The sequence below is a fragment of the Nyctereutes procyonoides genome, unplaced genomic scaffold (assembly GCF_905146905.1).
Source record: "Nyctereutes procyonoides isolate TBG_1078 unplaced genomic scaffold, NYPRO_anot_genome, whole genome shotgun sequence".
Taxonomy (NCBI): domain Eukaryota; kingdom Metazoa; phylum Chordata; class Mammalia; order Carnivora; family Canidae; genus Nyctereutes; species Nyctereutes procyonoides.
The window spans coordinates 23,562,499-23,588,442 of NW_026575120.1; the positions used below are offsets into that span (position 1 = coordinate 23,562,499).

General features: G+C 40.6%; 1 protein-coding gene across 3 annotated transcripts in view; it reads right to left on the bottom strand.

The window, feature by feature from the left end:
- The window catches only part of DPP6 (dipeptidyl peptidase like 6), an 821,668-nt gene that overhangs the window by 263,083 nt on the left and 532,641 nt on the right, over positions 1-25,944 (bottom strand). For all 3 annotated transcript variants that reach the window (XM_055334558.1, XM_055334556.1, XM_055334557.1), the window contains one exon: positions 11,997-12,091. In XM_055334558.1, coding sequence (XP_055190533.1) covers positions 11,997-12,091 — 95 coding nt within the window. The remainder of the gene's footprint in view (positions 1-11,996; positions 12,092-25,944) is intronic.

Here is a 25,944-nt window from a genome sequence, read left to right on the forward strand (position 1 = left end):
CCTTGAGCATCTGGAACACATTTATCACAGCAGTTTTAATATGTTTTTCTAATTCTATTATCTCTAATATTTGTGGGTTTGCTTCTTTTGACTAATTTTTCTCATTATTATAAGTCACATTTCCCTGCTTCTTTGTTTAGATAGTAATTTTAAAAAATGAACACGAGATATTTTGAATTTTCTCTTATAGAGTCTTGGATTTTTCATGTTTCTTCAAAGAATGCTGGACTTTTTATGACAGGCAGTTAATTACATGTGGATTAACATCATTCTCTCAAAGTTTATTTTTAAGATGTTTTATTTTTATTTTTTAAAGATTTTATTTATTTGAGAGAGGGAGAAAAAGCAAGCAAGAGCGAGCCCAATCAGTGGGGAGGGGCAGAGGGAGAAGGAGAAGCAGACTCCCCACTGAGCAGGGAGCCTGATGAGGGACTCAATCCTAGAACCCTGGAATCATCACTGGAGCCAAAGGCAGCTGCTTAACTGACTGAACTAGTCAGGCACCCCTATTTTTAAGATGTTATGAAGGTTGTTCTAGAGGTAGCCATCATTTTAGGGCTGACTCTTCTTTCTAAGGGATTGCTCTTCAGGGTCTTAATGTCTTATGGCTTGGAGAAACTGAAATGATTCCTGGCAGTGCATGAGCTCTGGGAACTTTTCACGTTATGGGGTCCTATAATTGCTCTTCACTTGAAGTTTTATTTTGTCCTAACTTGTGGTGTTTTGCTCTTTATGTATAAGGGTAAATAATCATCCAAGTCTCAAAGGGAACCCTATGCAGATTTTTTGAGCATTCTCTAGTTACCTTTCCCTTCTTAGCCATTATGTTACCCACACCCCAAACTCTGGTCTGTCTTCTTGACTCAGCAAGACAGAAGGCTTGAGTTTTTCCTCCTCTTGAAGTCTAGCAATAACTTTTATGCAGAATTCTCAGGTGACAGCTGGGCTCATTTAATTTGCTTTCTTTCTCTTGGGGATCACAACTATGAACTGCCTATGGTATGAAAATTGTTGTTTCCCTCCTACTTTGTCCTGTTTTATAGTTGTTTGTTTTTGGAGGATAGTTCTGATCATCTTAAATTCTCATAGTCAGGACCAAATGTCAAGAAGAGAAATGTAATTTGTTTGGTCATATCTGTATCCTTAGGGCCTAACAGGGATGGGCATATACCAGATGCTTCATGAATGTTTGCTGAATAAATGAATGGATATATCTACATATAATCCCTGTTGTTATAGTAGTGGCCATGATGTTTCTTACATAAAGATACCAAGAGAAATAAGAAAAGAGTGTGACTTTCTACACTTAGAAATCAGTACGGGTCATATTCTTTGACAAAGAGTCAGTTGTTAGTGATAAAATGTGAGACAGTGAGGGTCTGGTTATGCTCTTTTGAGAACGTTATGCTCCTTGTCATTCGTGAGAATTGTTTCATGCACTTCTGACCATCCCAGTCCCAAAGCCACCAATGACGGCAGAAATTAGAGGCTGTAGGTCCACCATTTCACCAGGTGCAGGTAATGGATGCAAAACCACCTAGCATATTCCTGAATATCTGGTCCAAGACTATTTGTATCAGGATAAATCTCTGAAGCAAAGGAAGCCATGGTTTCAGGTTTGCCTGAGGTTGACTCCTACAATATTTCTGTCCATTTTCTATCAGATTATTTGTCATTTCCTGATCAATTTGGAAGAACTCTCTGTAGTTTGTAGATATTAGCCTTTCATTTGTTCTCTGGACTGCAAATATTGTCTACTATTTGTCTATTGATTTTTCCTTTTAATTTTTACAATTTAAGACATTTACATGAAAATTAAATAAGGCTCTTTTTTTTTTTTTTACAGATTCTGGAATTCATATTTTGGAAAATTTATCTCTGTTGTGCTAAACCAAACAATGAGGTTTTTTTTAATGTTAAACTTTTACTCCAACTAGAATTTAATTTCATATATTTGTGAAATCTGACATTATCTCCGTGTAGATAGTGGTAGGTGTGATGGCACTGTTTTCTAACAATGCCATCAATCCCCCAGCATTTTTCACATTTTTCATGTATCAAATCCTCACTGACACTAGAACGTACATCTGAATTCTGTAGTCTTGCACTTCTATCCATAATATTCCCAGACAAACGTGGAGGGTTTGGGGCTTGTATCATGGATTCAAAAAGCCTGGGATTTGTATGCTGCTTACACCACTTACTATGTGAAATTCAAAAAGTTTCTCACCTTCTCTGTGCCTCTGTAAAAAAAAATGGAGATAACACCTGTGCCCCATGGTTGACGTGAAAATTCAGTGAAGTCATTCCAATGCCTGATGCATCACAAGTACTCAAAAGTGTTAGCTGTTACTATTACTCAGCTGACTGCAATTCTTTATTACGTGTTTTTGTATCGGGCAAAGGAGTACAGATTACCATACATTTAAAAGTTTTCACGGCTACATTCAGGTGTTTACTCTTGTAAATGGCAATTAAGATATTTTATCAAATGTTTAACATTAAATTTCTTCCATCGTCCTAATTAGGATTGTGTTAAAGTCTGATATCAATTTTAAGATAATTAATATATTTAATATTGTCTTATCTAATATTACCTTATATCTTTAAATTTTGTCAACTCTTCAATAAGATTTTATAGTTTCCTTGCAGTCTTATGCTGTCCTTAGATTTATTATAGGACTCCCTAGTTTTGTTCATATTGTGAAGGGACTAGTCACACTTTTAGGTATTTAGGTTCATGAAAAGAGTGCTACCGATTTATTTACATATTTCTTGTATACAGCCATATGGGAATTTTTTTCTTATTAATTGCAGTTTATTTAAACTAAGATCTTTTAGATTTCCTAGGGATAGAATCATGTTACCAGGAAAAGAGAGACATTTTTTTTTTCCATTTTCTAGCTCCTCTTCCCATCTCTTCCTTTGCTTGTGTACTGCATTTCCTGCCATCTCCAAGAACACATTAAATATGAATAGTGATGGCAAGTACTCTGGCCTGACTATAATTGAAATGGTTTTACTGTTTGCCATTGAGAATGGGTCTCGCTGTTTGTTGGCTTATGGTAAATGGTTTTTATCATATTTAAGCTGTTTTTCACTCTCACCTTACCCAGAAATTTTATTAGAAGTTGCTGATAAGCTTTACCAGCATCTTGCGATATAATCGTAAGGATTTTCCTGTTATTTTGTAGTTGTAATGGGTTTCATTGATTCATTTCTTGATATTTAAATGCTGTTGTCAGAGTACATGATACAGGGCATATTACAATTCTGATACACGAGTGAGCTCTATCCGCCAATACTGCAAATACAATGTTCATGCCTACACTCACCGGTGAGGCTAGTGTGTAGTTTACATTTTGCATAATTTGGGGCTATTGAGTCATAATAATGGACACAATTTTTAATAACATTATCCCAGGGGGATTCCTGGGTTGCTCAGTGGTTTGGCCTGCCTTTGGCCTGGGGTGTGGTCCTGGGGTACTGGGGTCGGGTCCCGTGTCGGCCTCCCTGCATGGGGTCTGCTTATCCCTCTGCCTGTGTTTCTGCCTCTCTCTCTCTCTGTCTCATGGGCAAATAAATAAAATATTTAAAAAAAAATAATAACATTATCCCGACTTTGAAAAGTATCAGTCTATGTACATGACAACCCCGTACATGTTAGATGGTAGGCATGTTGCCGGTGAAACACTTATCTAAAGAGCTGGTGTCTTGTTTTCATGTAAGAGAAAAATATTTACATGATTATAAATGCAGGGAAGGAAAGGTAGCCATTAGTGAAAGAAAGAGATACAGAATGATAGAATGCTCCAAATTACTATGTAATGGAAAGGAAATGAAGAGCGCGGGAAGCATAAATATATCCACAGGCTGTTTTGTGAAAATCTCTTCATAAAGGAAAACAAGAACAAAATAAACAAGATTAGTAATGATAAAACCAAAGCCAGACGTTGAGAAGATTAAATGCGTCACGAGGACACTGCATGCCACCGCCGGGAGCTCAGCTAGGTGGGGGTTGGAAAGTACCCTCCCCAGCCCACAGGGAAGGGGGGTGCCTGTGGGCCTACCAGTCCTGGCAGGGAAGGCAGCCACAGTCCACATCCCGGCCTGGAATGTACCTAAACATCATTGACTTTGGGGTCAGATGGGAGGAGGCAGGTAGCATTCCCACACCGGTGGTGAGAGCCAGAGGAAGCCTGAAAATGCAGCTACAACAGAGCAGAGCTGACCTGCCACTGAGAAGTCTCTCACCTTGAGCACTGGTCATTCTACTTGGGGGCACCAGCAGGTCCTGCGTTAGGCTCGCCTGACTCAGGATTTTTCATGTATTAGCTTGATTTGGGGGCGCTGTGCAGTGGCCTACAGGCCACGCAGCGGTGTGCTCGCATCCCTGGGTAGGAACCACAGACCCGAGGCTGCAGCACGCTTCTGGCTCCCAGGCTGTTGGCAGGCCCATCTGCACACCTGCAGGAAGGAGGGCCAGAGCCAGACCCCCTACATGACCTAGAAATGAGGTAGGTTGGAATTACACAAAGCAGTGTTCAGTCCTGGAGTCTCAGCTACCAGTTCTGTGACTCAGAAAAAGTTACATATAAACCTGTTTTTTGTTCATCTGTAAAGGAGGAAGAATAAAGTAACTGCAGCTCACAGGATTTAAATTAAATAAGATGTGGGTAGTGTTTACATCGTAGGCACTCAGATATCTCTTATTATTTAATGCACCCTGTGTGCACCTTGCAGCACCCTCTTCCTGGAAGTAGCTCAGGATCTAAAAGAAGACACCCAGATCTAAAAGAAGCAAGCATTCCATGCCCCCTGACTGGGGTGGTGGTAAGTGCGATCCGTGCCCGCGCCCCAGACAGCACAGCTATTGCTGCAACCTCATGGGCCTGCACACAAAATGCAGCCTGGACTCGGCAATTATGTTTCCGTGATGGGACTTCCAGTCATCCCTCCTGTGCTCCTAGTCACTGCCTTCACCTGGACCTTGTTCCGCTTCATTAGGGCTGGCGGCAGTCCCCAGGGCTCCTTGCCTGCAGTCTTTCTCTCCTCTGAATTCCCCTTATGTCAATCTAGCTGTTTTCTTAGTGCACACAGGCCTGTCCTCAAAAATCCCATACCTTCCTGTTTCCTGCAGAGTAAAGACTGAACCACTGAGTAAGGGGCTGGATGGCCTGCTCCCTGTTTTCTCCTGGGCCCCCACACCTCGGCCTTCCAGCTGCTCCCAGGCCACCTGCACCCGGGATGGCTGACCTGACACCCTGACTGCATGAGGCTTTCACGGCTCAGCCTGTTCACTGCCGAGCAAGGACGCTACTTCCCACATGTCTGCAACTCATATTCGCCTTTCAGGGGCTGCTGAACGTCCCTCTCCCTCTCGTCCCTCTCCCTCTCGGAGCCCCCTATCTGCTGCTGACATCAAGGCTCTGCTTTCCTTCCCACCTGCTGCTCCCCGCATGCTCAGCCTCAACTGCAGAACAGATGTCATGCAAATGCTTGCTTCTTTTAGATCTGGGTGGAAAGGTCCCCAAGAGTGAAAGTATTTCATTAATCCTTGTCTCCACCCACCCACCTCTTCTAGCCCAGGGCCTTGCTCAGAGGACACCCCTGTTTAATGTAAATGCCACAGTACAGATGTTTCAGAAGCTACATCAGACTGCCCTCAACCTGCACAGCTTAGCAGGTACAGGGCCAGAAAATTATGCTGCTACTTTCTTTCTTTTCAGGTCTTTGAAAGACAGAGGTATAAAATATTCTCTTCACCTACTTTAAAAATTAAAAACAGAATAGCCTAGGAAATAAAAATGGCAATCAAAATAAATAAAACATAGTTTGTTTCCTGTTCTTTTAAGGAGAGAAATAGAAAAAAGAAGAGGAAGAGGGAAAAGAAAGAAAAGAGGAACGAATAGAAAGAGCATCTGTGACACAAGGGGGAAAGAGAGAAAAGGTGTAGAGGGCAGAGGATGAGCAGAACCCCATGGACATGGATAAAAGACAGAAGAGACAAAGTGTGCGCCACAGCTTTTCACAATGTTCATGCAAAAGACGGCGACTCTGTGCCATCGCTTTGTTCCCGGACTAAGAGGCTTCGCAACCCAGAGGCCAATCTGGCTCGTAGTCAGCGAGTGTAGCCACTGTGGGGGATGGACAGCTGCTACCCTGTTCCACCAGCCAAATTTTGCTGTCTGTGGGAAAATGAAGCCCGCTGCTGCCAGATAGTCCTATTTATCAAGAGAAGCCAGAAACCCGGATTTCTAGTTTGTAAGAAACCACTCCGCGGGGCAAACAAAACAATTCAGTGGGCTTTCAGGGTGCCAGGTTTTGTCTTTTCAACTGTAGACAAAAACAAGGCTATTTCCCCTTCCTGGTTTGTATTTAGGTGCGAAGTGCACTGAGCCTTGGGTTGGAAATGCACGCTGGCCATGCTGGCCTGCTCCTGTTCAGCTGCTGGTCTTCTGGGGGGGCCCGTGTCATCCAGAGCAGGAGGATGACGGCAAGTGAAGGAGGGGGTGGAGGGGGTGGGTCCACAAGGCAGTGGCTAGTGCTCCCTCCCACCTGGGGCACATGTGCACCTGCAGGAGCCCCTCTGTGGGAACCCACCTGCAGGAGTCCACCTGTGTGGGAGTACACCCGCAGGAGCCCCCCTACAGGAGCCCACCTATGACAGCCTGAGCCCGAGCAGGGCTCTGCAGAGGGTAGACAGGAGAAGCCCAGGCAGGTGGGCTTCTTCCTCCTCCAGTCGTGAGACCACAGGCACATGAAGCCCTTGATGGAAATTAAATGAAACAGAATGAAAACTAATAATTGTGAAAGCCAAGCACACTGGATGAGGGAAAAAAGGAAAAAAGTGGTCTCCAGTTCTGATCTCAAACAAATGGCTGGAGTTGCTCTGCAGCACAAGGAACCCATTATTCCTCTTGATTCTGCAATGGGTCTAATAATACTTGTAATTATGTCCCTCTCTGTGAGGAGTCAGAATTCATTAATTTTTAGAGACAGATAAAAATTCAAATTCCACAGTCTAATGATTATATAAATTCAAAGGGGAGCATAAATTAAAGAAACAAAAAGACTTTTTATTTAAATGTTAATTTAGTAATTTAAATAAGTAATTAAAACAAGTAGATTAGTAATTAAACAAGTAAAGACATAAAAAGTAAGAAAACCTGACAGAAGAAGAGCAACAGGATGCTTTCTTTATTCTCATGTTTTCCCTTCCAAGTACTTCCGGGAACTGTCCACAGTTCTTATGTATTCATTGTTGGAGGACGTCTAATCTCTTTGAAACATGATGCTGAATTTTTAAAAATCTGATTAAAATTATCGAATAAGGTATGTTGAAACAGCAGTTATGGAAATCATCACCAAGAAAAATAACATACAAAGTTTTCTCCATCCAACAAGATGAGTTATTTGCACAGCGCAGTGGGCACTTTCTAGCCTTTTCAACACACAGAGATGATGCTGACAGTCGCTAATTGAAGTGTAAGTATAATATTCCATTTTTCTGTGTTTAAGGTAATGTCATACATATTTTTATTATCTTCATAACTATCTTCTTCATGTCTACATATTTCATCTACTTGTATTTAATTATTTCTCTAGTTTCAAATATTTTCACTTTTTAGATTCTTTACTTATGAAAAATTCCCTGGAATAAGCAGAAATGCATAAATATTTTTACTAATCTTGAATGGATTGCCAAGTTGCTTTCCAAACACCCAGAAGAATGTAAGTGATATAAAATGACTGTATCAACCTAACCACTGTATTATCAATAGCAAGGACTGAGGTGGGGTGGCTGGGTGGGGTGGCTCAGTTGGCTGAGTATCTGACTCTTGATTTTGGCTCAGGTCATGATCTCAGGGTCATGAGATCAAGCCCCATGTTGGGCTCTGCACTCAGTGATGAATCTGCTTAAAGATTCTCCCTCTCACCCTCTCCCTCTGCCGCTCACCCCTAAACAAACAAAAAAAAATTAAGAAGGATGAACTGTGGGTAAGTGTGAAGGTCATAGGTCAATATAGAGAATTATTCTGAGCTGGCGTGTGAGATCTACAGTACAACAGGTAGAGGTCAGAGCAGAGTTTTGTGTGTGGACCATCTTAGTTTCTTCATCAGAGAAAAGGAGAATTTGAGTGACATACTCTCCAATGATTGTTCCAGTTTTAAATATCCAATTCTCAAGAAGAAGCTAAGCACCTTCTGAAAAATTTTTGCTATTATGTTCTAGAAGAACTGGAGAGATGGTGCTAAGTCTCCATAAGAATTATAGACCCCCAAGAAATCCATTTAAGCAAGCAAGGTGTATTAAGTCCATTATAAGTGCACTTTACTGTAAAGAAAGAGATTGAGATAGAGAGAGAGAGATGGGTGGATGGATGAATGGATGGATGGATGCATGGATGGTGGATACATGGACAGATGGATGGATAGATGGGTATATGGATACGCAGATGGACTAATGGACAGATGGATAGATAAGTAAATGGACAGACAGGTGAATAGATGGATGGATAGATAGATGGACAGATAGACAACAAAGGAAGAGAAGGAAGGAAAAAAAGAAGTCAGTGTTCTCCTCAGTAGAGAAAAGATTTATAAGGTTTCTCAGGAACCAGGCAGCCATTGTCCAAATATCCAAAGACTCAGTTTGAGCCAAGAGACATTTATAGTATTTTATTTCTCAGGGGGAAAAAAAGGAATATATAACATAACAGAGACCTTTTTATAATTTGTTGATTTGTTGACAGAAGAGTCTTATAGGAGCATAAAAATAAAAGACATCATTAGGCATTTAAATTATTTTTAAAATAAGAGCAAAATATAATGTCCTGGAATTCCTGGGATATAAAATATATGATTCAAGTGAAAGTCGGTTTAGGTTTGATTTCTTAAGTTTTGAAAACCTGAGAGAGTGCCCCTTGCTATCATTCCTATTACCAGCGGGAAGCTTTGAGGACCCTGTCTGGGGAGCAGCCCTAGCCTGAATGCCTATAGAGAAGGAATTTAAAAAATCAGGGGGTGCAGAGTCTACCCCTGGTACTGCTGACTCGGTGATGCACTCATCCTGTTGGAGCCCTGCGCCTGAGCCACCCAGGCTCTCCGGTCCAGCCTCACCCTCTGGAACCACGTGTGACTCATGTCCATGTTCCAGCACGTGTCGTTGTACTGCTCCACGGAGGTGCCCAGGGCTTATCCAACTGGCCTGATGTCCTGTTGGTACTGAACAAAGTGCAGTTCCCACCAACAATGGGGGGTGGGACTGGGGCAGACCCCGTGGTTACAGCCAAGCGCTGAACGCTGATCTATAATCACCAATTCTTTTAAAAGGCTTTCTGCTGGCCGGACATAAAACCCTCCACGGGTCAGTCTGCCTTCCCTTCCACTGACCCATCCCGGGAAATGGCCAGTCACACGAGCCGAGGCCTGAGGGGAAGGTGCAGGAGAACGGGCCTGGACAATGTGACCTTGTGTGTGAGGGTGTGTGACTGGGAAGGAAAGGAGCAAGGTTAGAGGTCAAGGTTGCATGGAATATTTCCAAATCCTGCTGACCACCAGCTCCATTTCCATTTCTCCACCAGTTCTAGAACTTTTACAGACCAACCTCAAAAACCAATTGGTTTTATCACATAAACAGTCTCCAAGCTTCTGGGTTTCAAATAAGAAGAGACCACCTGGTTAGCCATTGGAAAGGCAAGAGGACAGAACGCCCAAGAGCCACAGTTCCACGCCCGCTCGATGCTGCCCTCAATCCTGCACACTCACCCCTCACAGCATCCTGCTTCCTTTTCCAATACTTGCTCAAGAAAACAACACAAAGGGGGAGGATGGTCCACGGTGTATCTCACTCAGACCTGTGTTCTAGGCTGCCAGAAGTAACCCTGGCTTTAACTTGGAGATGGCGCAACTGCAGCGCAACTATTTTATTTTATTATTTATTTATTTAAAAGGTTTTATTTATTTATTCATGAGAGACACACAGAGAGAGGCAGAGACACAGGCAGAGGGAGAGGCAGGCTCCTTGTAGGGAGCCCAATGCGGGACTCGATCCCAGGACCCTGTGATCATGAGCTAAGCCGAAGGCAGGTGCTCAACCACTGAGCCACCCAGGTTCCCAAAGCGCAAGAATTTTAAATGACTGGCTCATCAGAACCTAAATACGGGACTCCTACATCCTGGATGATGCTTCCCTGGGTGATGGGCTCCTGACCAACTTTCTTCTTCCTCCTTCTTGTGAGGTTTGTTGACAGGTGCATTTAAATGCTGCTTGGAGACAAAAATAAGCTAGGCACCATCCAGAATAATACCAGTCGGGCTGCGTGCATTTGGTGCTCCATAAATATTTGTAAGATGAGTGAATAATGACATCTTAAGGAGAAAAAGATTGCACTGTGTGGAGTCAGCCCACCAATTTTCAGAGGAGCTCTTCCCTTTTTCTTACCTAAGGTGCTTTCTGAAGTTAGCTTATTATTTGGCTAAAACAACCTCAGTTGAAATACATGATCTGTCACAAGCTATTGATTTGAGAAGGAGAAGACAGTTCCTATTCTTGTATTTTGTTGCTGAGTGCAGCTGCATGCAGGGCGCCGGGCATTGACTAACCTGACATCCTCACAGAGGTAGGGATAACATGCTGACATTAAAATGTACTTACCCTCAGCAATGGTCTGATCATTTTCTCCACTCGATTAATATTACAAAACCATTTCTGCAATTTCAGTATTTTTAAGCGGGTTGAATGAGATTTTCTTAGGGGAGTAATTCTACCAAAGATGAGTTTTTAATACAAACGTGCATGCACATTCATTTTTTTTGGGGGGAGGGGGGGTCTTACTTTGCAGAATACTATTGAATTCAATAAAGCTATCATTTTGGGAACTACACCATGATGCAACCTTGCTAGGCTGCCCTTATACCAGCAAGCGGTCTAGGTAAAGGGACGATCCATTCAATACTAAACCGTGATAAGTTGGTTTTTTAAAAGGAAAAAGTATGCTTACACCAAAAATAAATAAAATGGAAATATTTAGGAAGTTAAATGTTCTTGAGGAGGGGAAGGAGGTAGAGTGGCATATCCACAGGCCAGGGGATGAGGTCACCAACTGGTTGTGGGACCCTGGAAAGCTCACTCACCAGCTCTGAGCTCTGGACTCTTATCTGTAAAACCAGGGGACTGACTAATCTTTTCTGTGGTTTCCTCTACTGCCTGGGTTCTAGGATACCAGAACTCCCATGTCTCTGATTCACACGAGAGGCGTGTGATGATTGTTCTGATTCAGGGTCCGTGCGTATTGGACAAGAAAGCAAAGCACTCCTGTTATAACGCTGGGTGTTTATTCTTTATAACGATGAGCATAAACATACTGCAAAAGAAGAAAAGTTAATTCTCCTCAAATTAATTCTTGGCACATAACTTCAGAGAATGTTTTTAATAAATATCTTCAGCTGTTAACATCAACTCCAAATCTTAATGTTACTTTAATCTCTGGGAAACCAAGGTTTTTGCCAGATTCCAGAGCAGTGGCATTCATATCAACTCAGTACTCGTTTTAAAGCATAAACATCCCTTAATGTCATCAGAGCAAGCAAAGTCAGTGTCTAAATTAATATTCCCTGTGCATGTGGAGATGAATTTTTTTTAAAAAAAATGAGATTGAGCAAGTCCTCTTGAAGTATTCTTTGTGCGTTACTGCTATTGTTCTGTGAATGTCTAAAGCCCTAGGACTTTCTCTTCCGATTATATATGGTATGCAACGCTTGTTTCCAACACCTGCTGGGAAATGTCCCACACGCTGAAAGAAACTGCTTTCATCTTATTAAATTAGCGTGGTTTCAATTCCACATTATCTTTAGTTGCTCAGGCTGTAGTATTACAAGTTGATTGCTTCTGCTTGGCTCTACTAAAAGTTGAAACCTAAAGTCATTTTCTGCTTTATTGACTTGCAGGAGGGAAAACTGAAATTATCCTGGTCATTAGAGAGAGTACTTACAATTTTTTTGCCTTCTATTAACACTGTAGAAGTATTTGTTTCAACATTCCGCAGTATCACACTTCCTTTCTGCTCTCTATAGATGAATTCTTTATCTGCAAGAGAGGAAATAAAAAAAGAAACACGAAACATTAAGGGACTCGGTAGGCTTCTCTGATGGACACCTTCACCAAAGGAACCAACTAGTTCTAACAAAAATAGATTCCATGTTGCATCAAAGGATCCTTTTAATCTGGGAAAGTATATTCAGTTACTCTCCACGTAACCTCACGTAAGGCTTCTTTCTGAGTCTTTTCTCCTCCTCTACACGCTGACATATAAAGCACTAGTGCACATGCCCATAAGGTCTTTTGGACATTCTTGAGCTTTCCTGAGCAGAACACACCACTGGGTGGACAAAACAGAGCAGATCAAGAAACTTGCAATCAAAAGGCAGAGGCAATATTTGGCCGGGAGGGGAGCAATCTCCCGTATCTGGAGTTTGGGTGAAAGCCGTACCTGCACTCGTGCATCCTGGGAGACGTCCAGGTAAGTCCAAACCCTTCCCTGCTATACACCTGGAGGAGCTGGCCGTGTCTCGGTCACGCATATCCTCGAATCCATACACCCCTCCTCAGTATAACCAACTGAGATTTCAAATATCCCCTCGGGAAATTTATAACAAAACACCTACACTTGAGATCAGCATGGTTGTAGAGGTACACCCGCAGGCACCAAGGCATGTGTGTGCCTACCGTGAATGAAAAAGTAGATTTTCTGAAGGACGGGATGGCTGGTGGAGAGGCAGGAGCCAAACAGGGAGGAGAAACACTGTCTTTCTGAGTGAAGGTGGTAATAAGGAGCCACTGTGATGCTCAGGGCATCTCACACAGGAATCAGTTGCTGAATGAACAACACCGTGCAGACTGCATTAATTCAAATGATATTATATCATTTCTACTCTTTATCCTAATTTCATAGAATCCCATTCTTTTTTTCATTCCGTTCTGCTACTTGCTTTTTTCCCCCCTTGCTTTGGTTTTAATTCTCTCTTCTTTTTCCAGCATAAGGTGGAAGCATACACCGTTGGCTTGATTTCCTGTCCTTTCTAATAAAACTAGCAAAGCTAAAAATTTCCCTCCATGGATGGCGTTGGCTACATCTCACAAATTTTGATATCCTGAGTTACATTATTATTCAGTTCAAATTATTTCTAATTTCTCTCACAATGTCTGCTTGGCCCAGTGATTATTTAGAAACATGCTGTTCAATTTGCAAGTGTATAAAGTTATTCTGGCCCTCTTATTTTTATAGATTTTCTAATTTAAATTCACTGGATCAAAGAATACTCTGTACATGATTTCAGTCTTTTAAAACACATTAATATGTTTTTGTGGTCCATAATACAGTCTATCCTCGTAAATGTCCCATATGCACACTTAATGAGATTATTTATATGGCTGCATCTGGTCTAATGTGTGTGTGTGTGTGTGTGTGTGTGTGTGTGTGTGTGGTTTGTTTCCACTCGTCTCCTCCACTTCTTATTTCTGGCTTTCATTTTATTGTTGGGTATTTTTCAGAATTTGAATTTTCCTATTTTAGCTGTATTTCTTTGGGTTTCTTTTAGTGTTTGTCCTAGGGATTAGAATATATACTCAACTTTTCAGTCTACAATGAGTTCATAATGTACCACTTCTCATGAAATGCAGAAATCTATCAAGGTTTCAGTCCATTCCCAGTCCCATGTTGTTATCATTGTTATGTGTATTCCATCAAGATACTTTACATATTCCAGCAGGTGTCATAATTATTGTTTGTAACAGTACATCATTTCTAAAGAGATTAAGAAGAAAAAGTCAAAAAAGAAAACAATGCCTTTTGCATCTGCCAAATATTTGACATATCTGATGCTTTATATATATTAAAGAAGATGAGTTTATGAGGTATCACTTTTCTACCTCTTGAGAACTTCCTTTAAGTATCTGGTTTCTGGATCTGCAGGCAACTGATTCCTTGAATTTGGTTTTACCTGAAAATGTCTTCGGTTAACTTTCTTTTTTGAAGGATATTTTCTCTTTTTTAAAAAATTAAAAAAAAAATTTAAGTCTGCTCCATGCCCAGCATGGAGCCCAACATGGGTCTTGAACTCATGACCCTGAGATCAATACCTGAGCTGAAGTCAAGAGTCAGATGCTTAAGTGACTGGGCCACCCAAGTGCTCTGAAGGATATTTTCTCATAATACAGATTCCTAGGTTGATAGTTTTTATTTTTTTCTCTTGAAATTTTGTTCTATTTTCTTCTGGTCACCATGGTTTCTAATGAGAAGTCAGATATTAACTGAATTGTTATTTTCCTGCATCCTCTTCCTATGGATTTTTTTTTTCCGTTTTCAAGATTGATTTGTGGTCTTTGGTTTCCAACAGTCCAACTACAATGCACTTTTGATTGGGCTTCTTTGTATTTATTCTGTGATGTTTGTTAAGCATCTTGTATCTGCAAATCCATGTCTTCATAAAATCTTTAGTCATTAATTTGTCAAATATTTTTTCCTATTTATCCATCTACTCTCCTGTTACTCCAACTGCACATATATTGAGAAACTAGATATTATCTGAGTCTTTGATGCTCTATGCATCAAGTTTTTTTTCCTGTTCACTCTGAATAATTTCTATTGATCTATCATGAAAGCCACTATGTCTTTTCTTTGTCACGAGTATTTTACTACAGACTCCATCCAGTGCATTTTTTACGTTTCGGCATCTGTGTTCTTATGCTTAGGATTTGCCATTTTGTTCTTTTTACTACTTCCATTTTTCTACAGAGATTCTCATTTCCCTGCTGAGATTTTCATTCACTAAAAACATGCTCATGTTAATTCATTAAGCATAATTATATTTTTAAGATCTTTGTCTATCAGTTTAAATATCTTTTCATTTTGGGGTTAGACTCAATTAATTTTCTTTTATGTTGAAAGTGTGATCCTTTTTTTGGTTCTTTGTAAGTAGGGAAATCTTGCTCTAGATCCTACACATTATGGATATCAGTCTGGACATTCTGGGCTTTGTTAGTATTCTCTAATGAGTGTGGTTGCCTATGCTATGCCAGGTCATTTTCTTTGCTAGGTGTGGACTGCCAATGTTGGGCAGCAGCTTTATTCTCAATTCAGATATTTTACCTGCAGCCGAACTACTTTGATTCTTTTCCCTGCGTGTGTCAGGCTCACAGGTCAGAGACACTACTGTGCCTTTATTTTCTGTCTTATTAATGTCTGTTCTATCCTGCCTCATTATCCCCACTTCTGAACTTTTAAGTTTGACACTTAGCTTATTAATTTCAGCACTTCTACTTCTCTAATATAATCACAACTGTGCTGTAAATTTCCTTAATTATGTCTTTGTTTGAGTCTACAAGTTTTAATGGGTAGTATTCTCATTATTGCTTTGTTCTATGCATTTTTAGTTTCCATCATGATTTCTTCTCCAACCTAGGAGTTATTCGGAACTTCCAATTTGCAAATGTATGCGAAACACTCTTCTTTTTGTTATTGACTTGTAATTTATGACATGTGTTAGAAAAACTTGTATTGCTAATTCTTTGACATTTGTTAAGTCTGGCTTATAGCCTGATGCATGATTCATTTTTGTAAAAGATTTCTTGAGAGAATGGATATTCTCTAATTGTAAGATGCAGGGTTCTATATATACGGTCTTTAAGTTAACCATGCTGGTTATATCATTAAATTGCCTCACTCCTAGCTTATTTTTTGTGTTCTTCACCTTTTGTTAAGAAAAAAACAGTATATTGAAATTTTATAGTATGATGATGGATTGATTAATTCTCCCCGGTTAATCTTCCACATTTTGTTTTATACCTTTTGTAACTCATCAGGCGAGTTCAAGTTTATAATTTTTTTTATCTTCTTAGTGATTTGTAAGGTTTACTTTTTAACTTTATTTTCTATTCCTAATAATGTTTTTAAAAATCATTTCTGTTTTACAGAATAGGCAAAATAATAATCTATGCCTTATATTGCAGGTGTAAAGATTCAATGCCATATGTACATAATACCTGAGATGAGCTTGACACAGTACCTGGCCCAGGGCAGGCTCTCAGCAGGTGTCAGCTGCTGCTCTTCTCTCAGTAGAAGATTTGGAGTCATCTCTGCCTCCTTGTCATCTCTCATCCTCAATATTCCATCCCTTACCTGCGCATACCCCCTTTGAAGGCTTCTCAAACCACCTCGTCCTCTTGCCTTGCAGTATTCCTGCCCTGTGTCTGACCACCACCACCTTCACCATGGATGCCTCCAGCGGCCTTCCCATGACACAAGCTTCCTTGGTTCTACGCTCTGTGCACCCGAGGTCACGTCTCTCTCTTAAAACTTTTTTTTTTCTTCTGGGTCTTTTGGCTAAGACTGCTTTGGCCAAACTCCTTAGCCTGACATTCAAGGTCCTTTGCATTCTGGCCTGGGTTTCTCTTCCCATTTTAATTTGTTGCCACCCCACATTAAGCATCTTAAGCCACGTGGTGCCTTCCATGCTTCCCAGATTCTTCAGGTCACTGCCTGGCCCTCAATGCCCTTCTTCCATTTGTGCCAGGAGAGATCTATCTGGGCTTATTAGCACAGAGGTCTCTCCTTTGCAAGGATTTTCATGCTTCTGCCAGGCAGGTTTAGCTCCTCTCTGCTATGCTCCACCCTAGTCCTCCTCTACGCTCATGCAGCCTGCTGTTCTTTGTTGACTGTTAGGACCATCTCCTTCATGAGTGAGCCTGATGCAAGGGGAGAGGCCACACGTTCTTGAGTTCCTACCTCTAAAACCGAAGGTAGTGGCTAACAGGAAAATAGATGCTAAAATGCGTGATGCATTCACCAAATTAATACCGTCATGTGTCTGATCACCAAATATGTAACCAGCACATGACAAGGTAGGGAGACCTGCTGTGTGAGAGAGACTGCTCCAGGCCGATGAGGTCAGAGGAAGGAGGCATGGATATGGTAGTTTTGCAAATTATACCTTTTGTGCCTCATGAGATTCTGGTATAGCTATTTTATTCCCTCACTGCAGTGCAGCGAGATGCCTCAGAGGGAAGGCAAAGTGCATTTGGATGCTCTGAGGACAGGAATGTGAAACTGAAAAGCCAGGCTCAATGGGGATTCTAAGAAACACAGAGTGTGATGTTGTTAGGAAATGATCTCCCAAAGAAAGTCTTGCATAGCATCACCCGTTGCTACTTATTTTTCATATGTCAAGCATTCAGCAGGCTGCATTTAAAATATATCATTAATTGTTCTGTGTACTTCAGTAATTCTTCAAAGCTAAATAATTAAAGAAGGAATGAAACTGTGTTGGTAGCTAGCACAAGGAAGACGATTGCTTTTCATTTTATTTTTTCCCCAAATTGTGATAGAAAAATATGTGGCAATGTAACATGTTGTATTTCTCGCTCTTCCAAAAATAAGATAAAATTCCAGTCATTTCCTCTGAGTATCATATGTCAGCTGACTTCAGGTGTGACTTATTTTTCCCTGACAGTCATGTATTTTTTAGAAACATTTCAAAGGTCTTTCCCGTGATGAAAGAATTTAAAATGTATGGCTTCATGGTGCTATAGATTCCTTAGCCATTGAGATATGCAGTCCTCATTGCCAAATTTGACTTGTACATGCTAGCTGGTCCTGAAGAGCACCCTTGATTATATAAGTATTACAAAGAATTGCTTCTGAAGAATATACTTTAATTTCAAAAACATACTGTACATAATAAATCTGACTTTTCTCTATTCCTTTTAGTTTTAAATACTCGCTAATGGAAACAATGCTCTATCCTATATATTGCTTATTTTATTTTCTTCTCAGATATGCGTTACTTGTATTTATGTTTTCTGATAACACATAAGCATACAACATATCTCCTAAGAAAGTGGACATCCATATGATGGTCATAAAATGTAAAAAACTGGTCTGTAATCACTAGCACCCACATTATAGTCCAGAAATAACATTTCCCACTAAACAAAATCAGTATGCCCATGAATTGGCCATGTTCCCTGACTTAAGGATGTGTACAATTAAAATAGCCAGTCAGATGATAATTAGTATATGTTGGCTTTAGTCAAGTTCCACATTAACCACAGCATTGTGTAATCAGACATGATCCTACACACATAAGTAATTCTATTAATGTTATGAGAAAGTAAAATTTACATACAAGAAAAAACAGATCATCCACATTTAAAATCATTACACTCAGTTCAAAGCTAAAACCCTGTACAGTTAAATCTGTATCAGAAATATCAATAGGGACACATGTTTGTTTCTTTTTTAGAGTATCTGTGTGATAGTTTTGTCCACAGAAGGTGTCTAGAAGCATGGTTGTCTCAGATACTCAGATTTGGGTTTCTAGGCACCATTCTCATTAAAAAGAACAGGAACAGTAAAGAAATGGGCATTTCTAGATCCGAGGTACACAAAGGACAAAATGAACCTGGACTAGCTCTGTGGCCAGGAAGCAAGTGTTCAGGGACCAATGGGGACACAGACCATAAGACCACAGCAGGCTGCAAACATAGCCCTAATTCTTCACCCCATCCCACCCAAAGGCTTTGTGTCTAGCTTTGCTAGACACAAGAGGTTCTTCCTCTTGAATGTGGGCCCAGATGTGTGACTTGACTGGGTCACTGGAGTTTGAGCAAGCGGACACCTGAAAAGCACCTGCACAGTCTGAGCTGCCCTCTCCTGGTTTCTGCCATGGCTATGTCTTTTGACCCCTGGCGCACAGCTGAGTTCTCTAGTCATCGAGAAGAGGCCATTCCAGATCAGCCAGTGGCCAGCGGGTTGTCCAGCCCCAGGAGAAAATAAGCCAGCAGATAAGCTGAATTGTCTCACCAACCACTAGCTGACAAGCAGCAGTGTGAAAGAGAAATGCTTATTCTGTGTGTCACTGAAGGTGTGTGGTTGTTTGTTACACAACACTCTCGTGGCACTAGGTACAAGCACAGAATAGCCAGTAGGAGGGATCTCAGGTCCGAGGTTGGTGAAATTTGAACATCAAAAAAGCAATACCATAATTAAGTAAAACACACTGAATATATGAAACAATTCATGAATCCATAATAGAACTCACAGAAGTTAAAAAAAAAAAAAGCATTTTCCACAGATGGAGGTAACTATGACATCCAGCCCTTACTCTGAAACTGGTAATTAAAAATGTCTATGCTACCTCAAAGCAATCTATACATTTAATACAATCTCTATCAAAAACCACCAGTATTTTTCACAAAGCTGGAACAAACAATCTTGAAATATGTACGGAACCACAAAAGCCCCTGTGTAACCAAAGCAACCTTGAAAAAGAAAAGCAAAGCTAGAGACATCACAATTCTGGACTTCCAGCTCTATTACAAAGCAGTGATCATCAAGACAGTGTGGTACTGGCACAAAAACAGGCACATAGATCAATGGAACAGAACACAGAACCCAGAAGTGGACTCTCAACTCTATGGTCAATTAATCTCTGACAAAGCAGGAAACAACATCCAATGGAAAGAACATAGTCTCTTCAACAAATGGTCTTGGGAAAACCGGACAGCCACATGCAGAAGAATGAAACTGGACCACACACAAAAATAAATTAATAATGGATGAAAGACCTCAATCTGAGACAGGAAACCATCAAATTCCTAGAGGCAACATAGGCAGTAACGTCTTTGACGTCAGCCATATCAACTTCTTATTAGACATGTCTCCTGAGGCAAGGGAAACAAAAGCAAAAATAAACTACTGAAACTACACCAAAATAAAAAGCTTCTGCACAGTGATGGAAACAATCAGCAAAACCAAAAGGGAATCTACAGGAATGGGAGAAGATATTCACAAATGACATTTCTGATAAAGGGCTCGTATCCAGAATATATGAAGAACTTACAAAAGTCAACTCTTCAAAACCAAATAATCCAGTTCAAAAATGGGCAGAAGACATGAACAGACATTTTTCCAAACAGACATCCAGATGGCTAATAGAAACATGAAAAGATGCTCAGTATCACTCATCGTCAGGGAAATACAAATTAAAACTACAATAAAATACCATTTCACACCTGTTCAAATGACTAAAATCAACAACACAGGAAACAACAGGTATTGGTGAGGATATGTACTGTTGGTGGGAATGCAGCCACTCTGGAAACTGTAGGAAGTTTCCTCAAAACGTTAAAAATAGAACTACCCTAAGATTCAGCAATTGCATTACTGGGTATTTACCCCAAAGGATACAAAAATACTGATTCGAAGGGACACCTGCACCCGATGTTTATAACAGCACTATTGACAGTTGCCAAATTAAAGAAAGAGCCCAAATGTCTGCTGACCAATGAATGGATAAGGAAGATGTGGTTTACACATACAAGGGAATATTGCTTAGCTATCAAAAAAAGTGAACTCTTGCCATTTGCAACAACATGAATGGAGCTAGAGAGTATTATGCTAAATGAAATAGAGAAAGACAAATACCACATGATCTCACTAACAGGTGGAATTTAAGGAACAAAACAAATTAACATAGGGAGAAATAATAGACAAACCAAGAAACAGACTCTTAACTACAGAGAACACACTGCTAGTCACCAGAAGGAAGGGAGGCACAGGGGTGGGGGGGGTGAGAGGGAATAGGGGAAACAGGTGATGGGGATTAAGGAGGGCGCCTGCCGGGACACACCAGGTGATGTATGAAAGTGCGGAATCACTAAATTCTACCCCTGAAACTAATATTGCTGTATGTTGACTAGCTGGAATTTAAATAAAAATTTGGAGAAAAAAATAAAAATGATTAATCAAGGGTTCATCCTGCTGTTTCAGTAGCGCAGGGGGATGATACAGAGCCCGTTTAGGAGGGGGATATCCTGCTTCAGAAGACTGCTGCTCATAAATGTGGAAGGAATGATGAATTTAGGAGATCACAATTCGCAGCCCCCACTAACATCACCTGATGCAGGGATGCAGGTAAGGATCATCAATTGATGCTAAACTCATTCTGAGAAAGTTGATGGGATATTTTTCTTTTTTTTTAAGATTTTATTTATTTATTCATGAGAGACACTGAAAGAGAGGCAGAGACACAGGCAGCGGGAGAAGCAGGCTTCCTGCAGGGAGCCTGATGCAGGACTTGATCCCAGGACTCCAGAGTCACAACCTGTGCTGAAGGCAGATGCTCAACCACTGAGCCACCCAGATGCCTGATGGGATATTTTTCTGATGCCAGAATACTAACTCAGGGAAACCATGCCAGTCTCGGTGGGAGCACGAGACTGGGAATGTGAGGAGCAGAGCTTCACCCATGAATTCACCTGACAGTCCTGCTTCACCAGGGGGACACCAGATTCTGTAGACAAATGTGCTAAATCATTCCATGAGGAAACAGTTTTAATCCAGGGTGGGGAGGAGCCCACGACACAACTGGCCTAATAGAGGGAAATAACTCGGAGCTGTTCTACATTAGCAGAAACTCAAGAGACATAATCAAGTATAATTATGATCCTTAATTTGATCTGAGGAGGGAAAAAAATTCATAGAAGATATTTCCAGAATGAAGGAGATCTAAATATGGCTTAGGAATTCAGTGATATTAGAAAATTATAGCCATGTTTGTTGGAGAGAATAGGTTGTTGTGGATGTCAGGAGGGTATACTTTTGGAGACACATGTTTAGTATTCAGGGAGGCAAGGGAATGATACAATTTATGTGTAAACATTTTCAGCTAAAAAAATTGATAGAAGACACAACAATGGCAAAAGTGTTAAGATGAACTGAAGCCTATTTGGGTATTTGCTGCACTAGCCTTTCTACTTTTTCATAAGTTTAAGTTTTCATAAAAAGGAAGCAGGAAATAAAACGATGTAGCCCTTAATTCCTAGGAACATACAATAAAGTGGGGTGGACCTAAGAACCATTGCCCACAGACGATGAATGGAGATGCTTTCAGGCAGAACATCCAGCCCGAGCATGGTGCAGCTGGGGACTCCAACAGAGAAGGCCAGATGTGCAGCCCCTCACAACACGCAAGTTGAGATGGGGAGGCTTTGGTGGTTTCTTGGGCAGATGCTTGCAGGCTCTGCAGCACAGCTGAAATGAATATATGCCTTTGAGGCCAAAGGAGCTTCCAAAGCGTTCCAAAAAATTAAAACATGAATATCCTACAATCCGTTTTTTTTTTCTTTTCTGGCTCATATCACAAAAATTGTGAGCTGGGTTGTCTGGGGCTGGAATGGGTGGATAGATGGAAGAAGGAGGGTTATAAATTCTGTGGGCTTCAAATCATGATAAAATGACAGCACAATATCCTCTTTTACAACTTGGTAAGTTTATAACTTGGGTAATCACACAGACAAGTACCTTCAAACAAATACTGATCCCAGCCTGGAAACGACCTGGAAAAGTAGCTATAATTCAAAGATGATGTGTAGGGGATTTGAATTTCACTAGTTTTCATCATAAGATATGAAATTGCCCAATTTTGTCTTTGATTAATGGACTGCCCAAAAAGCTTTTAAAATCTCTTAAATTTCCATTCTTCTTATGGGGAACAATCTTTATGTGCTTCAACAGAGTCATGTTTAGACTTTTAAATAGCTTATTACACTGAAGCCCTACTCAAAAACAAAGCACTTTTTTCTGTATATAACACTAGCGACCATATGCTTTCATGGCTAAGGAGAGAAACAATCTGTAGAGTCAGGCTTTTTTTTTTTTTTTTTGCAGTATACTTTTGCAAAGGTATATGAGTAAAGAGGCTTTATAGAAAAAGGTTTAGGGGACACCTGGGTGGTTCAGTGGTTGAGCATCTGCCTTTGGCTCAGGTCATGATCCCGGGGTCCTGGGATCGAGTCCCACATTGGGCTCCCTACAGGAAGCCTGCTTCTCCCTCTGCCTATGTCTCTGCCTCTCTCTGTCTCTCATGAATAAATTAAAAAAAAAAAAAGAAAGAAAAAGGTTTAGGTGGGTATAGAACATGGCAAGATCAGCTAGGAAGAAGTCCTTTGCTACTTACACGTTTTTAAGGATATGTATGATTTATTTTATGAAAATACAGGACTCCTTGATGGGTTTTAAAGTGATGGCAATATAATGGTTCTTTTATTTAGTAAACTTCTCTTAGAGCAAATCAATCACAAGAATTATCAAAAGTGTCAAAAAAAATCTTAAAATTCTCTGAAATGGGCAAAAAGACCACTGGGTCTCCTTTTGGTAGAATATTACACATTGTGTAGCATGGCCTTCTGGGCCATGTGCCTCTTTAGGTGTCTACTCCTATCACTGTCTTTGAGCTATTTTATGACTGTAAGTTGTCAAGAACTGATAGCCATGCTAAGGATTCTTGCCAGACAGATGCAAATAAATCCTGTGGGTGGAGATGTAGCTGGGTCCCTCTGCCCTGCCCCACCTCCACAGGAAAAAAACCAATTTTGCACCAAATTCACTCCAGCATTTCTGATTGCCTACATGTATGTCAGTCTTTAATTTCTCTCTACCTTACTACTTCTTTCCTTAACTCCTGAAATAAATAAAATAAATAAAAACTTTGACACATGATTATTTTAATTTGAATCATAAGCCTCTTGATTTCTACCTTAAAAAATATTCTTCTTTGATTAAAGTTCAGTATGTGCAACATACAGACAAAATTTCCCAGATGGGCCACACACAAAAAAAATCACTACACAGTGTAAAAAGTGATTTGGCTGCCAGTTTGTCTAGAAATAAAGCAACTTGAAGATTAAACATATTGTTTTGTGGGCCACGGCATTTTATCAGAATCCATCATTCTTCAAAAGTTCCAAATCATTAGTGGATTCTGAAAGTCATTGGTCAGTGGCAGGTGTTACTTACATGGCTCCAATGCCATCAGAGCTTTCAGTGAATCAGTAACTCTCATCACATGGTTCTATGGGTTATGATTTTAATCAAGACACTGATGACTGGAGTCAGTGTGAACTATGTGGACACTTCATCAACAGGGCTTCTGTGACTGTATTCCAGGACAAATACAGAAGACAGGCTTTTTTTTTTTTTTTTTTTAAGAACCTGATTGTCAGCAGGCATTATATGAAGGCAGCCAACTACCTCGAGGAGGTAGACTCAGGCTACTCAACTTTTCTCTCAGTATTCCCATCTGAGCACAATGGATATGGGAATGATACCTTGCTTATATGACATTAGAACAATGTCTGGTTCAGTATTAATACTAAGTATTAAGTGCTACAGACACTTATTTGCAGAAAACATCCAGCATCTGGGAAATGGAAACCTTCCTATGAAAAGTCACAAGAGTTCGAAGGAATGCTTTACACATGGAACCTGATAAAACCGTAACCTGAAGATCAAGGATGACTACAGTCCTTCAATTCCAAATATTCCTAATACAACTGTGCAATTTATCATCTAACTCAAACACTTGTAAGTGCAAGGGAGTGCTTTAACAATCACCCCAGGGTCAGTGACAGAACCTGAATATATGAACCTTGGTTTATTCCCCAATTCAGCATAGTCCAGGCATTGTCGCTGATAAATAAGGCTAGCATGGGCAGAAACAAATTTCCATATTTACCCGAAGTCTTTAAAAATTAAAAATCTTGACTTAATCTCATGGATGGAAGTATCTTTCTAATGCATTTGAAGCAAGAGCGTAACTCAACTTGAATTGTCAGAACTGTAAATCTGACAATTATATTCCATGTATGTCACTGATAAAGATTGTAATTTAAGAAGCAACAAGTCAGCTCATTCAAAAACGAACAAATTGATCTGCATTGTAATTTAACAAACGTACACAATGAGGCTCAGCTAATCTTCAAGTTATCATAGCTATCCACAAAATCAATGAATGGTGTTTCGGGTCTCCTGTGGTGAGTCATCGTCTTTATGAGTGAAGTAGCACTCATTTTAATGGTACACGTCTCCGTCAAAGGCAGCGGAGCAATCGTGGGTCAGTAAGGAGTTTTGTCCTTGGCTGATGGGGCTACGGGTGGAGCTGATAAAGGTCATCACTACATCTCTATTAGGGCTGCCTCGGTGAACAGAGGAGGGACAGGGTAAATGATGTTGAAAATGATTAACTTGTACTGGACCGTTGTTTACTGTATTAGGGAATGGATTTTTTTTAAGTGCCCACGTTCTATTGTTTTTCTTTTTAACATTTTTTTTAATTTTTTTTAATTTTTTTTAAATTTATTTATGACAGTCACACACACACACACAGAGAGAGAGAGAGGCAGAGACACAGGCAGAGGGAGAAGCAGGCTCCATGCACCGGGAGCCCGACGTGGGATTCGATCCCGGGTCTCCAGGATCGCGCCCTGGGCCAAAGGCAGGCACTAAACCGCCGCGCCACCCAGGGATCCCTTAACATTTTTTATTACAGTTTTATTTATTTATTTATTTGAGAAAGAGAGAGCAAGAGGGAGAGAGAGCAGGAGCAGAGGGAGAAGCAGACTCCCCACTGGGCAGGAAGCCCAATGTGGGGCTTGATCCCACAACCCTGGGATCATGACCTGAGCTGCAGGCAGATGCTTCAACAACTGAGCCCCCCAGGAGCCCCTATTGCTCTCCTGTTCCCCTGGTTTGGTTTGTTTGCACTTGTTTTTGGTACACACAGCGGCTGTGATTTACATGTGTACACTGCCGTAGGTTAAACAGGAATCGTACAGTGATCAGCTTAGTGTGCCCCAACCGGCTTTCCTCCCTCCTTTCAACACCATGGAGCTACAAAGTCATATTTCTTCCCCAAACAATATTGTTACACTTTTATTTATTCTGTAGAATAGAATTACGTCAACTAGTCGAACATTAGCAACTCTCACGTGAGCATGCACACACACACACACACACACAGCTCCCTAACTGGTGCCAAGTAGCTAATTTTATGAACTAACCAACCTTCCAAATCCTGTCCCGGGTGGACTTACACAATTCAATC